At 40.4% G+C, this 17,424-nt stretch overlaps 1 protein-coding gene across 5 annotated transcripts in view; it reads right to left on the bottom strand.

The window, feature by feature from the left end:
• Nucleotides 1-17,424, bottom strand: part of UNC80 (unc-80 homolog, NALCN channel complex subunit) — a 176,473-nt gene that overhangs the window by 40,876 nt on the left and 118,173 nt on the right. For all 5 annotated transcript variants that reach the window (XM_040984422.1, XM_040984425.1, XM_040984424.1 and 2 more), the window contains 10 exons: nt 14,905-15,088; nt 13,796-13,890; nt 12,395-12,484; nt 11,581-11,682; nt 9,273-9,453; nt 8,051-8,319; nt 5,927-6,061; nt 4,608-4,746; nt 3,580-3,676; nt 610-780 (listed from right to left, as the gene is read on the bottom strand). In XM_040984422.1, the coding sequence (XP_040840356.1) occupies nt 610-780; nt 3,580-3,676; nt 4,608-4,746; nt 5,927-6,061; nt 8,051-8,319; nt 9,273-9,453; nt 11,581-11,682; nt 12,395-12,484; nt 13,796-13,890; nt 14,905-15,088 (1,463 nt within the window). The remainder of the gene's footprint in view (nt 1-609; nt 781-3,579; nt 3,677-4,607; nt 4,747-5,926; nt 6,062-8,050; nt 8,320-9,272; nt 9,454-11,580; nt 11,683-12,394; nt 12,485-13,795; nt 13,891-14,904; nt 15,089-17,424) is intronic.

Below are 17,424 nucleotides of genomic sequence, written 5' to 3'. Positions count from 1 at the left end.
CATACTGTGTCCCCACCTGAACTCCTTCCTCTTCATTGAAGCTGAACTTCTTCTGCCTCTACACCTTTCTTCTTTTACACCTAAAATTTATTTAGGGCTGAAATCTGCTGCCAATTGACCTTCCCACTTCTAAATCACCCAATATTGTCTCTCAGTATGATTTGTATTTGCCCCATAGAGGATTGCTAATTCTAGCATTTGAATAATACTCTGTAGTTTACATTTGCTAGGCAGTTTCTTAAATTATTGGCAAAAATCCACAATTCCTCACAAATATATAAAGCTTCTCACAGTAAAACATTAATAAAATACTCAATAGAAATTTAAGACATCCTCTGGGTCATAAAACAGCATTACAGCTAATAAAATGTAGATCATGTTTTTACAAAGGATTTGTTGACCACAGAGTTAAAACTGTCACAAAAGCCTGGCAGGTGTGTATGGAAGTGTGTATTCAGTAAGCATGGAGAAATTACTATTTCCCCATTACTAAGGGACTGTTTGCAGTTATGTGACATAAGGGACGAGTATCTCTAAATAAAGGCTGGGTTTGTCTTGCTAGGGGATTGATAAGCTGAAGGCTATGGATCTTCCTGCCAAGGAGATTACCTGGTGAGGACCTCCACACTGTATAGCAGGGCCTGTAAGGACGTCGCAAGGGCAGCTGTGGCAGCAATCTCCTCTCGGGCAGCAGGTACGGTCTCCACCTGGGATGTCTGCCTCTTCAGCTTTTGTAGGTAGCATGGAACTAAAGCTTCCAAGACCATCAGCATTTGGAGACTTTAAGCAACAGAAAGAAAACCAAGTCATATTGCATGTTCTACTCTTGTATGTTATATTTAGCAGCAATAGGAAAGGTGACAATTCTCCAGGGAGGGAAAGACTTCTAAGCTCCCCTTTGCACCCCACCCACATCAACTCCTGTTAAAGGTGCTGCTGGAAATGTGCACCAGCATCCATTCATTCGTTCAGTCAGTCAACCCCGGCTGAAAGGTGATGAATTCTGCTGCAAGGAGGCATGCGATCCAATCAGGGGACTTGGCAGTGTATATTCACAGTTGGAGGAGTCAACAGTCATCCACAGAAGCAGACTTCAGAATCTTCAACAAAGCTTCTATTCAGGAATTTTCCAAGGGTGATTTTTCTAGCCGAGGCTATTTTAAGGAAACAAAAACCCCTTTCCTTGGAGGCTATCTTTCTAAAGCTTAAGCAAGTTTATGGCAAGAGTCTGTGGTGATTACGTCCGATGGTGTCTGCTTATGTGGTGAATGGATACCAGTCACTGTATAGGATCCACATTCAATTTAGAATGAGAATGTCAGAAAGATCATCTCAAAGGGAAGGTATGAACTGAATAGTTTTATGCAGAGTTAATTTTTCCTTTTTAAAACTGTAAGTGCATGACATAAACATAAATCTTTTGTTGGGATGTTCCCCCAGTGAAGCCCAGTGGATTCTGGAAAATGATGCTGAGTGCTTGCCATCCTGGAGAACATCTACTTTCCTGCCTATAGACAGCAAGCACATTCTGCTATGGCTATTACCAACACTGAGTGTCAGTTTCTGGTAAGTTTTCTCAGAATACATGTTCTGGTTACAGGAATTAAAAATGCTCTGAATTTGATGGATATGCAGCAGACTGATGAGACTCTCAAATCTAACTATCTCTTGGACAACTTAAAAATGATTCAGACTATCAGTGTCCTACTTCCTGTGAGAATGAAGAACCATGTTGCAGACTGTCCTATGAAAAAGGCTGGACAACTGACAGAGTAATGAAGGTAGCACATAGAAGCTAAAGCTTCCTGGTATTTTTTTTTTGGAGAGACCAAGGTTTTGAAGAAAAGGTGGCTTATTCCATTTATCCCGGCAATATACAGGACATTCCTCCTCTAGGTATTGGCCAATGTAGAAATCACACATCATACTGTTGATGGTGAAAGCTGACATCATCATCTTGGAAAGCTTTTTATGTGCACAAGGATATATACAAAGGAATTCATTGCAGCGATGTTTGCAAAAGCTTCAAATTGAATATAAGTGACTGTCTGCAAAAGAATCATAACCTAGGACAATGTACACAATGAAATACTGTCAATGAATGAAAAAGAACAAACTGTTGTTATACAAAGTTATATGGATGAATTCTTAAAATAATGTTAAGTAATGGAGGCCAGATATTTAAAACCCCCTACTATATTATTTTATTTAAATGGAGTTCAGAAATAAATAAAGAAGCTTTACCATATTGGAGATCAAGGTAAGAGTACCTCTGTCTGATTTTGTGATTTGAGTAGGAGTTAAATAGATATGATAATTGTAAGATAATTTATGAGTCTATAAAATTATCAACTTGAAACATTCTTTATGAACATTATGCTTAAATAAAACACATTATTTTTATTTTTAAACTTATTTGAAAGACACAAAGAGATTCCATTCACTGGTTCATTGCTCAAAATCCCAAAACAGCCTGGAATGGGCCAAAGGCAGCAGCCAGGAACTCAAGCTTGGTCATTCACATGGGTGTCAGGATATATTGAGACATCACCTTCTGCTTCTCCAGTGAGCATATTAGCAGGGATCTGGATCAGAATCTTCCATTGGCAGATTCACTTCCCAAACACCTGCAATAGTCATGACTAGGCCAAGCTGAAGTCAGGAGCATGGAACTGAATTCAAGCCTTCCATATGGATGCCACATGGATGCCAGTGATTAAATTACTTGAGTCCCTGCCTTTTGCTTCCCAGGGTGCACATGAAGATGGAAGATGGAATTAGAAGTGGAGGCAGGACTTGAACCCATGAGCTTCAACATGGGATGTGGGCATTTCAAGTGGCATCTTAAATTCTAGACCAAACATCTACCACCCCTTCATTTGTGAGGACAAAATGTTGGAAATTTTGCATGGCAAGAGCATTTCTTAGTCATTCATCATGTTTCATGATAGTAAAAATAGTTCATTATTACAAGTATTGGCTTTTCTTTGACCATTACCCATTCTAGTGGAGGAGAGAAGAAAGGAACCTAGAGATTAATGAATGAAGACATATTGCATGTAATTGATTTGGCTTCTTCCTTTCTGGAAGAGCTGACTGACAGACTAGGACTATCAATCAAGACATGAGATATACATATCAGACCAAAGCCAGGATCTTGTCATTCGGGTAACTCCACCTTGTTTTCTTGGATTCCTTGCACTTGTTAAAACGAATGGAAGATTTGTACTGTTACCGTCCAAGTGACAGGAATTCTGATAGATCTTTATGATCTATTTTCCTAACGAGTTTTGGTGTATGGTATGACATTTTGTTCACTACTAATTTGTAATCTATGTGAAGAAAATATTTTCCAAAAAGACAAAACATTTTGAACTCTATAAATTTCAAATAATGAGAATTTGCTGTTTTCAAGAGCTTCTGCTGTGACAAGTTTCTAAAAGTGAATCTCCAAAAAATTAATTTTCAGAATGCTACTGACTAATGTTATCAAATGGAATCTTTGTATTTGTTCCATTTTCTTTTCTTGTCATAAGTATTTATCAAAGGCTGCATGGACCAAAGAGCTGTAGTAGTCACCTTCTGAACGATTCAGGGGCGTAGGCCACCACTGTAACACAGAGTTTAATGGCTTCACTGATAGAGAAAGTCAGATCTTCATTCCCATAGCAGAAATCTAAAAAGACAGAAAGCCACAGCACACAATTAGAGTGGATTCCTATGGGACTCAAGGAAAGCTTATTAGTCCTAAAATTATTTTCTCAGTCATAACTTGTAGGCTTTTCTTTGTTAAATTTATTTTTAAAGAATTTATCTTTCCATCTATCTCTTTAAAAGGCAGAGTGACAGAGACAGAGGAAGAGGCACAGAGTGAATCTTGCATTTGTTGGATTACTCCCCAAATGGCCTCAACAGCTGGAGTTAAACCACGTCAAATCCATAAGCCAAGAACACCATCTTGGTCTTACACATATGTGTCAGCGACCCAAGCACTTGAGTCAGTTGCCTCTCCAGGTACAAGAACAGAGTTGGATCAGAAGTGAGGCAGCCAGGACTTGAAAGGGCACTATGATATGTGAGGCCAGCATCACAAGTGGCACCTTAACCCACTGCACCACCAGCCACTTCAGATTTTACAGTTAGACTGTGAAAACTATCAATTTTTCATGTAAAGGAAATGAAAATCTGCTTCCTACTTTTAAATGACAAGATAAAAAAGAAAAGTGGTGCTTTTTTGGGTGTGTGCATGTGGAGAATAGTTTTAAAAGTATTATGGTGGACATCAAAAAACAATCATATGAGTTTTTGTATGTGAATTATCTCTAGTTCTACACATTTTATTTCAGAGGGCATTCACTTAGAACACCCAGGATAACCTAACTTTCTGAGAGTGGCATTACTTCACTTTAATATAATTCCCATGGCAGAGAACTCCTTCATCTTCAGGATGCACAAAAAGAAAATTAGAAAAAAAAAAGGAGACAAAAGAATGTACATACTCAATTTGTAGCATTGTTCCACTTCCTTTTGTCTTTATTAAAATGGATTTTTAAAAACAATTACAGTGTGAAAAATAATGCCAAGGAAGATAGTTTCTTAACTTTTACCTAATGACTTAAGAGGCTTCTCGGCTTTGACCAGCTCCAAGATATCAAGTATGTCAGTCGTCTCCCCCTCCAGGGACTGCAGCAAGTCAAACAGACATTGTGCAGACACTCCTTTGCTGGGCCCATTGTTGGCAGCATCCTGTATACAAATTTTGTTAATTGACTCTATCTCAATATTAATACATTTTTTTAATCATGAATACAAACTCCTTTTATTAACTTTGTTATCTACAGCAATCGCAAAAGTGAAACTTAGCCCCCAATCAGCGTCTTTAATGTGGATGCTAGACACCATCAGGTGCCATTCTTCTTGGCTCCTCCATTAAAGTGTCCTTGCCCCACCTTTGATAGCACTAAAATTAACTCTGCATTGTGGCAGTGGTTGGCTCTCCAAGGTTCTAACCACGGTACTCAAGAGGTCATTTGCTTCTTCAATAGAATACACTTTGATGGCCAGTACTATCTTGAGGGTTTCCAGTTAGGGAAATTTTGGGTGTGGACCAAAACCTAACTATCACCTGAATGGAGCCGCTAGACTGAACAGAGGCCCACTTGGCCATTATAACAATTCCCTAAAAAAACACAGTAGCACTTGCCGCTCAGAGGAAGGTTGTACACCTCATTGACCAGCCAACGACTTGGACATGTGCTGAACATTTACCCCTCAGTCCCATCTTCAGTTTATAAGAATCTTTTACCTTTAGCTCCTGTGGTTGTCTGAGAATTAAGTGACAGCAGCCCAAATCCTTTGCTTTGTGTTTTGCAAATAAATGTCTAATGTCTTTCACCACCCCAATGGAGTGACTGGCTTTCTGTGCTTCAGGTGAAGAAATAAATTCCATAGCAACTCTCCCAATTAGGTTAGAAGACTGTTCTGAAGTATCATTTGGTATGGAGATTACACAATCTTGCATCCTGCAATACTATTGCAGAACTTTGCAGTGGTACACCTCTGACTCTTAGGTAATTGACACAAAATGGCCAAGACCTGATTGATAACTGGCAGCTTGCTTAATTTTTTCCTACCTAGTATCAACCAGCAAAACCCAGATGTGCACTACTATCCAATCACATAATATGTGCTACCGCTGGTTAGCCTCCCCACTGCTTAGCTAGCCAGCAGCTTCCAATGGGAGGATATCTGAATATCACTGTTTCTTCTCTGAAAAGATTTTCGCTCCCCTATCTGCTTCTATGGCTCTGCCAAAACACAAGGGACAGCAGGAATGTTTATTAATTACATATTGAGAGCTCTGAATAAATAACTTTTGCTTCTTTCACTTGGTTGATCTTCATCTATTTCCATAGAGCTTACTCACAGGAAACTCCAGTAGAGGGGCCACACTAGCAAAGAGCTGCAGCACAAAGGGCTTCCGATGTAGAATGTAGAACTGGTGGCAAGCAAATTCAATGGCTTGACGCAACTGGGGATTGCTCTCATAGTCAGAGTAGACCTATGGAAAAGTGCCACAGATTCAAAAAGTGACTTTACAACTTACTGAAATTGTACTTGCTTTAACAACTCATACCCACGGGAAGCATGGAGGTATATGGCTAATTTCACGAACTGATAGACTGGAGAGTAAAACGGAATAGACTTTCTTGAGAGAAATTTGTTATTGTCCATACAAATACTAAACATCTAAGTATAAGGGGAAGTTTCTGAATAAGAATTTATCTCTCAAAAAAAAAATAAAAACTGGATGAATGTACAAGGCATTTGTCCAAGAGTTCCTGCTCTAAGATTGTTTATAATAGTGGAAAACTTGAATCAACTTTAAGTATTCATAAACGATGACTGGTTAAGTGAATTATGTTACATCAAACAATGGAATACAGAGTGGTTATTAAAATAATGCTTTAGAGCTATGTAGAGCTATTTATAAAATCTGCCTTAACATTCTTTGTATTCCACAAAAATATTAGGTTACAAATTAGAATATATGGCATAATCCAACTTTTGTTTAAAGGTTAACACATACACAAACATACAAACACACACAGAAAAAAAGAATGAGCAAGAATGTAAGTGGTGTGTGTGGAAGGGAGTGCCAAAATTTTCAGCAAGTATATACAATAAGTATCTGAGAGGAAGCAGTATATGTGAACTTTATTTGCTTTTTAAACTGGCTTCTGAACAATGCAATGAGCATAACTGCTTTCGGTAACTGATTAAAGTTAGAGAAAATTGCAAGAGAATAAGGCACATTGCAATAGAAGTGAATTTCCTCCTGGGTTGAACAAACTGTACTTTGCACAAGCGTTTATTATTTTCATAATTTTTATTAACTTTGTTAAAACAGAGAATGAGAGTGAGCTCCCAGGCCCTACTTGAATTGTATTGAGTACTCCTACATGTAGTAACATACCCACTAGACATTTCTCTACTGTTTACAACTTATTTTACTGATTGGCAAAAGCAGTTACATTCATTATAAAGTTTAGAAGTGTAAAAACAAGTTAAGATCATCTATAATCCTTCCTCTCAGATAACTATTGTTTATACTTCTTCAAAATTCTGGCTTTCCCTCACACATTCTCTAACGTGTTGGATCATACCATACATTCAAGTTTGCAACTTATTAACTTCATGTAATATTAAAAATATTGAGGAACCAGTGCAGTGAGCAGGCTAATCCACTGCTGGTAATGTCGGCATCCCATACAGGTTCCAGTTCCTGTCCCAGCATCTCCTGTTCATCCAGCTTCCTGCTTATGGCCTGGGAAGGCAGTGGAGGATGGCACAAGTCCTTGGGACTCTGTACCACATGGGAGACCCAGAAGAAGCTTCTAGCTCCTGACGTTACATTGGTTCAGCTCTGGTTACTGTGGCCATTTGGGGAGTGAACCAGTGAATGGAAGAGTCTCTCTCTCTGCCTTCCTCTTCGTGTGTGTAAAATATCTGCCTTTCAAATAAAAACATATCTTTAAAAAAGAGAATATTGTAGGCATATTCCTGATAAACTGCCTCCTCCAGCTCTTGCTAATCACATGTAGTGGCATTGAAAGTTTCTGGTCAGGGAGCAGTCAAGGAATCTCTGGGGAGAAACAGCTGAATATTTACCATACATGGCTTACCAAGTGTTTCTTGTACTCTTTACAGCATCAGAATCATCTGTAGGTCTTTGCTAGAAGTACAGACCCCAACCCCAGGTAGTGGTTTGAGACTGGGGCCAAGAACATGTATTTCTACAGAGTTTCCAAGCAGTGCTGAGACTGCTGATCTGGAGATGGGCATATTTTGGAAGACCTGGCCTGGTATCGGGTGGGCCTACCCAGTATGCAAAATGTCAGGATAGAAATGGATGTTGCAAACTCCTGAAATTTGTTGGGAGGCTTCTGTAGTTACAAGAAAAAACACAGTATTACTAGTGATCTTGTTGAACTGTTGCCTGGGAGTCCTAGGGTTACCTTTCCGGGCCTGAGAGGAGGGGCCTAAGCACCTGCAGCATGGTGGGAAGAATCCACTGGTAGCCGCTGAGAGAGAAGAGGTGGTTGAAGTGCACTGCCGTGTTGATGACAGTGGCAGCATACTGCCTGAGCAAGGCACTGTCTTCCGGGTGGAGGATGAGAGCCCCGTTAAACACATTGAGAAACAGCATGATTTCGTCTCCCCAAGGGAACTCGCTCGGCATGCCCAGGAACATCTCCTCCAGCAGCTGGATCCACAGGCTCTTCTGAAGAGTGTCAAGGCCAAACAGCTCCTTTCCAGCTGTGAGAAGGTGAAATGGCAGACACAGGATTAGCCTTTCACCAGCCCTGGGAATGGAAGAGATCTACTTCTTAGATCTCAAAACACTTCCATTGTCACCTCTTTGATCTAACTCTGGGCAAGGCAGGGTAGGCTTTTGCAGCATTTTGGCTACTAAAAAACACCCGTGCAGTTGAGGAAATAAATCACTTATCCCAGACAAAAAATGGCAGGACTGGGAACAGCACTTGGTTTTCTAACTACCAATCAGACCAAAATTCCTGACACCTTGTTCTGTAGCTTTCAGATGAGGGCAGGAGGCATAAGGATGCTAATTTAAATTAATTGCCCCCAATTAACAACCGAATTAATGAATCAAGGCTCCAAATGAATCCCTTCTCTAGTTTCTGTTGTTTCAGAATAATTTATAGTGTATTGATTTCAAATGTTGAATTCCATGTGTTGTCAAGACACTATGTCTTCATGTAACCAATATCCATCCCATCAATCTCAAGGTCATTTTCATCCCCCCAGAATATTACCTCAGGTCCCTTTTGGTAAATTCATTCCTCTTCCCATTTCAGAAGAAACTGTTGCTCTGATTCCAAGTATGGCTCACCTCTCTTCGAATTTCATATAAATGTCTGTTCTTCACTTACTCTCATCCTCCCCTCTCACAGCCAACCCAGCCTACTTACTTCAACTGCTGAAGTTTCATCTAGAGCAGTCATCTTGGCTTTTGGTGCTCAGCCAAGCAGCATCAGCACCAAGACACAGGTCCTTGGGCTCTGCCCCGAAACCGCAAGGGATCAAACTTCAACTTCAAACAGGCCCACAAGAAAACTCTAAACCCACATGCATGTTGGGAGCCACTGCTTTAAAGACAGTCTGCTGATGAGAATGCTTGCTAGTTGAGAACAAATCTAGCAGAGGGGCAAAAGTCAGGACTGGGAACATGAGAACTTTCCTGATACCTTGAGGGTCACTGAAGAGCGAAAACTCTGCGTCGATGGCACTTCTGGGGAACGAAGGGAGCCGGAGGAGGTCTTCCTGAAGCATGGACACGTGCGACTGTTTGTGGGCCGTGGGGATCTTCTGGGTCAGGGAGATGAGGAACAACACCCTCCCGACCTCCTCCAGCTTCCGGGTGAACACCTAGCAGACAACAAAGGAGGGCAGCAGACAGAAGAAGAAATTGGGAACTCTGAACGTGCTTAATCAGGCTGATAAAATGAAAGTGGGGTGGGAAGATCAGGGAGTGAAAGAAGAGAAAGCAGAAAAGGGTTCACTGAATCCGTTCCTACACGTTTGCTCTAAAGAAGGAAGAACACAGAGCTAGTGTTGTTGACAACAGCAAAATGCTCCCTGGAGCCCATTCATTTGGATGTCACAGTAAGGAAGACTTTCTCCATCATGGTCCCAGACAGTTCCAGTCACTTCTACTATTTCCTCAGAAGCCTTAAGCTATTTCTTTGCAGTTTTGGATTTTTCTCTCTCTTAAAAAAACAAAACAAAAACAAAAAACCATACATGGGATTCAGAAAAAAATCTATCTCAGCACAAAAACTGATGGGCCCTAGAGGTGTGCCCCCTTGAGGCCTGGGTTTGGATGGTGCCAAGTGGGGCTTCTGTCCACTCTCTCATTCCTTGTCTCTTGATGGTCAGTGCCTAGGGGATGGGATTAGAGAGCTCATAAGCAGTGAGCAGCTGCTGAGGAAGTTTCGGAGCCAGACCTCAGGCCTCCAAATTGTCACCTCCTAGGGACTTAGAAGTCTTGGGCCTGTGGACTGCAGTGTTCCTTGAACGTGAATTTCATCTCATCGGATTCTTTTGAAAGGTGTTCTGAAACGTGATAAACACACATGTACATGTATATACAAAGCCCACAGCCCCACACAGACATATAGAAGGCACTATTATTGATTGGGGCTTTACTTACCTTGCTGTTAAAATCATGGGCTGGAATACTTTGGTAGAATCATTTTAGATTTAAAAAACTTTACGATACTACAATTTTGCCTAAATTCTCATACCTCGCAATATATTCGGTGTTTGTTTTTTAAAGATTTATTTTTATTTATTTTTTTTTTTTGAAAAGTCAGACATACAGAGAGAAGGAGAGACAGAGAAGAAGATCCTCCATTCAATGATTCATTCCCCAAGTTGCCACAATGGCTGGAGCTGAGCCGTTCTGAAGTCAGGAACCTGGAGCCTCCCCGGGGCTCCCATGCAAGTGCAGGGCCCCATGGCCTTGGGCTGTCCTTGACTGCCCTCCCAGATTACAAGCAGGGAACTGGATGGGAAGCTGGTCCACTGGGACATGACCCCCACAAGGGATCCCCAACTAATGTAAGATGAGGACTCTAGCCACTGGGCCACCATACTGGGCCCAGTGTTTTCTTTCTTAGGTATAATTTGGTAGTTAATGGTAGCTATAATTTTAACTACCAAAATAGCCATTCCATGCCATTTTAGTCAACTCATAAAGAGATTTTTTTTTTTGGCTAGTTTGATATCAAATTGTCAGACGCAGATGCAGGAAAAGATCAAATGTCCTGAATTTCTTAAAATTCTTAAGAATGGATATAATTTATAGACAACATCACTACTTCATGTTGAGAATTGTGTCCTAAGGCAGTATTTTGCAAGCAGAGATTTCCTTAACCTTAGCATAGCATCTAAGTTGACAGTGGCTGTCAGAACATTATTTTGCTTTTCAGCATTAAACCCAAGTATAACTGACTGAGTCTCCTCCTATTTTACAGGAAGTTTCTAATGTCAGATCTGTGGTCAGCGGCAGAATGAGGAAACTTGAGTGCAAATATTGGGACTTGACTTCAATGCTTTTGTCAGATGTGTGACACTGGCCCCTCTTACTTTTTTTTTTTTTCAGTTAGTACGGATCTCTGGGATAACCTTTTTTGTAGCCACATTATATATACTTCTATCATGTGCAAAAACATACTTCCTCACTTACCAAAATATGAAATGAGAAGTATGACTTACAAAGTAGTAGATATATAAGTGATGAAATATCTATGATTCATACCCAGTCATATCAAAGCATTATTCCAAAGGTATGCTTCCTAATACTTTCACATTATGGAAAATTATTTATGGGACTTAACATATTGTTTTGGGGAACAATCTGATGAACCATTGTATCCATCTATTCTCTCCAGATAGATTATGGGAACACAGAATTTCAGCATTGGCATCACACATATAAATTATCCTAGAATCACGGCAGACGCAAAGGATAAAATCTAAGTGGTCAGACACCTGCTTCTGAATGAGTTCCTGCCCCTTCTCTGGGTGCATGTGCACAAGGTTCAGCTGTGGAGACACCGACCTCCGGAAAGGATAGATATCGCGAACATAGGTCTGCAGTGGATCATACAAAGAGAAACAAAAGAGTTTCAAATGATTAAACTTCTGTTCTCATTTACTCCTCTTTACCCAAACATTAGAAAACAAACAAAAACACTTTGCTTTTTAATAGCTTTTGTTTTTCTTTCTTCATGCTCTACAACTTCACAAAAATCTAGAGAAGACAGACCCTTCTCAGGAAAGTTTCCTATCACCCAGCTGGGTACCTTGTCCTACCAGTAAAGCAAAGCGGCCTAGACATTTCCTAAACAGCAATCTGGAAAAAAAAAAATCACTGTAATGTGATGGCTGTGGTTGTCCCAACTGGCTCTTTGTTCCTTAGGTCAGGTCATTAGGATCGTATTTAACACAGCAGGAGAGGCAACCAAAACAACAGTAAAATTCCAAATAAACACACACAGCTATTCCAGAGGCAATTTAATTTTTTGCTTAGATATAATAATGATGAATAATTTAGTGCCTTACTTGATTATCCCCTTTTATGACTGCATCTCTCTAGCATAGAAGCTATTATCCCCTTCATCATACCGATAAGGAGATGAGGAAAGCAGAGGAGCTAGGCTGAGGCCACATAAACACCAAAGTGATGTGGCCCAAGTGACCATTCCGTGAGCTTGTAGACAACAATGCCTCCCTAAGCCATCATCAGCAAGTCAGGGCAAGACCTGGCCCAACTCAACAGGACCCCACTACTGTACCATCTCACCTTATTGTAATGGATAAGATTCCATCGTTTATCCATGAGAAAATAATGTGTTGACTGGGATTCTGGAATGTTGAAAAACTCCAGACACTCCTAGAATAATAACAAATTTTAACAAATGCTTACTATTTAGTAACAATACATTATGTATCGTGAAGAATGTATTATATATTCTCCAGCTAAAAACAACAGGGTATCTTCTTACATGCATTTAATATGTGATTATATATTTTAAAATATTATAAATGGATATAGAAATGAATGCACACAGATACCCAAAGAATGATATAATAAGGACACTAATATGATAATATTAGTATGATCTCACTCTGCCTGAAGATGTGCAATTATAATTCAGACTGAGTGATGGACTATGGGGTCACAGTGGCACCCACTGATTTCAATACCAGAAAGGAACAACACAAATTATAATGTCAACAATACCCATGGTGTATATGTGAGATTCAGTGATTTCCATGTAAATCATTTCTGTAACCTACTCTTGAACCCTACAATATTGAAAAAGACACTGAGATTGGTATGGTCCTGCTGTTGCGTTTAGGTCCCACTGGTTAGACTGAAGCCAGTGATTGCTATCATGCTATGCTGTCCAGTGTGAGCACACAGATGGAGTGGCTGCTGAAGTCTGTTTCACTGCACTACAGAAATTCTTGAAATATCTGAGTGAAGGCCTGAAGGAGGAGTAACGTTGTCTCCTAGCAAAATAAAATACAGGAGTTTGATAAACCTGGATTTTTAGGAAGCATTTTCTACTTAAATTGGAGCCTAGAGCTGTGTTCCAGGAGACACAGGATTACCGAGAGTGAGTGATATGGGAAATCTGTACCCTTGTGTCTGTCTTACCTTTCCACGTAGCATTTACAGCCATATGTAGCCATGGATTGCTTTATTTTTTTGACCCATCTGGTGCATTCAAAGGTATGTATGAGTATTTTCTGGTTCTCTAACTCTTTAGTGGAAGTCAGGACTAGATATTGTTCAATTAGATACCAGGGAAAGGGTCTCTGCCACAAACCATCTGCTGATAGCTGGATTTCTCCGTGCTGTCAGTGGACAAGACAGGTGAGCTCCACAACATCAGCAAGTTTTGCCAAGAAGCTCCCATGCAGGAATTCACTGTATCACAAGAGGGTTAGGAATGGCACCTGAGTGTGCACTGCTGTGGACACCACACAGAAGCTACCTGGTTTGCCGGCTTCAGTGCAGTGGTGAAATGCAGCAAAAATGGAAGAGCCATGTGAGTACGTAATAGTGGAGCAGATTCTCTGAGAAATGCACACACTCATCTGAAGCTAGAAAACTACCATTTGATTGCAACATGGATGTTGAGTAATGTGGCCACAACATTGTGCCAAAAGGTAATTTATGAGAAGTCATCCCTACCTTTAGCAGGGCTTCAAACTGAGTATCTTCATGGACTGGTAACTGGGTTGGGATATCACACTCATTCTGTCCATGGACTACCAGGGTTTTGGTACCTGAAGAAAGTGAAAATAACAGTGAACTGACTTTCACTACAGGAAGTCTGTATGTAAAGTATCAAATACAAAATACTCCCAATATGTTGACATTTCACTCTTACTGTTACTAAGTGCTTAATAGCACTTGATCACTTTTTGGATGCTTTTCAGAACATGTGAATTGTCATTTATAAATCGGTTTGACAACAAGAACTTTACCTTCATATCATTTATCTCGCACAGTATGAGATAACTATTGTATTCCTACTTCACAGAAGAAAGTTTAGAACAATGTTCTTTTCTGTGGATGATCCTATTTTACAGCTACTAAGTGGCAGTGCTGATTTCATCATGTGCGTCTCGGCTGCCAGAGCCTGTGTTCTCGTCTACTCATGGCTATGTCTTTCTCTTTGTTTCAACCTCTGTCATCCTACGTTTTCTTAGACATTTGGCAAGAACAAAGGCTTGGCAAGATTTCATCTTAAGGAAAAACAAGTCCTTCACAGCAAAAGGAACTGTATCTAGAGTTTGCATCACACTTTGTGTTCTTCTGTGACTCTGCTTCTTCAGGCCCTCTCCTCTTCCAGTTCCATAAAGCCATCTCTCATGGATTTACAAAGCACTGGGGCCCTTGCCATGCAAACAATATTATTCTCCTTGCGGTGCCAAGAATTTACTCAAAAAGCCTTTCAGCTCAGCTGGCTGTCTGCGACAGACTTAAGTACATCTTCTACCTTGGCAAGCCTTCAAGGCTTCATTCACGCAGATCTCAGTTCTGATGGCGCCCTTTCATCTGGCAATGGCAGACTTCGTAAAAGGTCCATTGTATTTCTTCTGATTGTGTTAAACAAAAATTCTTTGATACACGAGCTACTAAGGGTTAGAACCCTGAAATTTTTCTCATGAATGAAACAGCTTCCTGGGTTTTCAATAAGAAATAAACACGCACACACATATATATGTACACATACATATATATACACACACACAAATATATATAACTTACATCACTGCAAAGCAGTGGTGGATTACCTGGCATTGAAGCGGTCACCAGGAGCTTCACTTCACACTGTTCCTTCTTCATTGTCTGCTTGAGATCCTTGAAGAAGAGGCCCTCCACATAGCCTACCACCTCCCACAGGAAGGTCAGAGTGGCAGATATGGCGTCCATCCCCCACTCACAAGGGGTCCGCACAAAATACATGATTAATCCCACCTGAAAGAACAGGCATGGACAGAGCTGCAAAAATCTTAAGATTCCATTCTCACTTGTTTGTTCTTTTCTTTTTAATTCAATATTCTTCTGTGTCTTTACAATCTCTGTCAAAATCCTTATCCAGCACTTTTATTGGACAGGATATAACCTGAAAACTAGCCAAAGGGGTTTTTAGATATTTTTATATGTCAGCAATACAGCTAAGTCTTCAGACGAGAGCAGTCAGTGGGAAGCTTAGGGATACAGGCAGTCAATATGAATTTGTACGCAATGTTTCCCAAACATCGTATTTCATAATTGTACCCCATGATTAGAAATTAAGATTCCTCTACTTAGAGTTCATGTTTCCATGTTCTTTAATTTTTGAGACCTGTATACCCTTACACACATGCTCAAGTTGACACTTGGTAATTTGTCATCACGGGTTAGGCATGATAGCACAGCAGCTAAGACACTGCTTGTGATGCCTGCATCCTGTATTGTTGCCACGTTGAAGTCCTGCTGTGCTCCTGATCCCAGATTCCTCTTCTGAGGTGCCCTGAGAGAGAGCAGGTGATGGTTTATGTGCTTGGTTCCCTGTCTCCCAGGTGGCAGACTTGGATTGAGGTCCTGGCTCCTTATCTGGGCCTACTCTAGCCCAGATTACTTGAGGAGATCACCTGAGGAGAGGACTAGCAGAGGTGTGATTTCTTTTTTTGAAATAACTGAATGTAAATTGATCAAAGTTTAAAACAACATTTCCTTACATAAATCTTTGTTAATGGAATGTAAAAATATGATACACATTCCACACATTGGAATAAGATAAGGACTGTCTGGAATTAGAATATCTGACAAAATAACTTTTGACTCCCTTATTCAATAATGTCCAACAAAATCAGAAAAAGTAACGCAAAACTTTTTTCTATATATTTGAGTCATTGTTTCCTAGAAATTGTGTTAGTTCTGAAGAATGTGTAACACTGAAAAGATTGGTGCCACTAAACTAATTTGTTTTGTGGTTCTAAATACTGAACCTGTTAATGAGGGTCAAGCCATACCACTAATCCCTTAGACATCTCTAAAAGATGGAAAATGTGGAAAACTTCATGGGTTTAACATGCCACGATCAATCAGAAATTATACTCCCTTACAACTAGTCTGTTCTTCAGAGGCTTTCTCGGTCCTGCCCACATGTCAATACAGCCAGGGGATACCTGGGATGGTGAGAGTTGACTTCTTTCTGTACAGTATAAAACTAATGATTGAGATGGCAGATATGTTAAGGAAGTGTCAGTGCATATTTCAAGATTTAGTACCTTACGGCTACACAGGTACAAGACTTCTCAGAAAGTCTTCACACTTCCACAGAAGAACTTACTGCTGTTTAATGATAGTAGCTTAAGTCAAGCAGTGACTTTTAATGTCCTTTTCAGAATCTGGAGGTGAGCTGTTAACATTTTCCAGCATCTTTACCATAGACATCCACAATAATTATTAGAAAATAAGTGTATCCTAGATGGTGAATCTGCCTTTGCTGTTTTGCTTTTCGGAGTATGAGATCATTTACCAAGTCCATCCGATGCATTCAGTTTCCTGGGCTTCTGGGAAAGATTAGAATTCAGGTGGAAATGCAGCAACAGGGATGCATATTTATGCCAAAAAAGACTTCATGGCAAGACCAATGCGTTGCCTGCACTTTTCTTAATTAGTTTATATTCCCCCATTTACAGGACATTGGCACGGAGAAGCCTTATGAAGGCCGGGTCCAGGGCCTTGGAGAAGGGGAAGGGGTGAACAATTCTTGGATCCCATCTCACAGTTCACTGTCTGCACATACTAGATGGGCTGACTATGAAAAACAAGACCTTGGACTTGCCAAGACAGCCAGGGTGAAGCGAATTTCCCTGTAGTTTCTCTACACAGCCCAAGGGAGTGGGAGGGCAGAATAAGACAAGATAGTTGCTTGGATACTCGCATTCAAGACCCCTCTTTATCAGCCCGGACACCCGAGTCTATGCCCCTCCCAAGGTCCAGAGAAACAAGCAAAACTTTTAAAAAGCCATGCTTTTCCTCCAAAGCCAGTGTCCACTCAGATGCTCCACTTCTCTTTCCTCTCTGTGGTGCAGTGCTTTCCTATCCTTGCTTTGACAAAGATTTTGTTATGCCTGCACCTTTTTCCTGGCTTTTAAAAATTTGTGTATTAAGCTAAAGGAAGAACTTATTGAGCTGGTAACATTTATATTTAACCTTAAGTCTTGTTTGGAGTTGACAGAAATAGAACATGATAGGGAAGATAGTAGGGAAATTAAATGTTTACTTATCACAGGGCTTCAGGGTGGAAGAGAGTGATGGTC

Source organism: Ochotona curzoniae, unplaced genomic scaffold, assembly GCF_017591425.1.
Source record: "Ochotona curzoniae isolate NIBS_2020 unplaced genomic scaffold, NIBS_Ocur_1.0 contig_4148, whole genome shotgun sequence".
Classification (NCBI taxonomy): domain Eukaryota; kingdom Metazoa; phylum Chordata; class Mammalia; order Lagomorpha; family Ochotonidae; genus Ochotona; species Ochotona curzoniae.
This window is presented reverse-complemented; position numbering and strand designations above follow the sequence as displayed.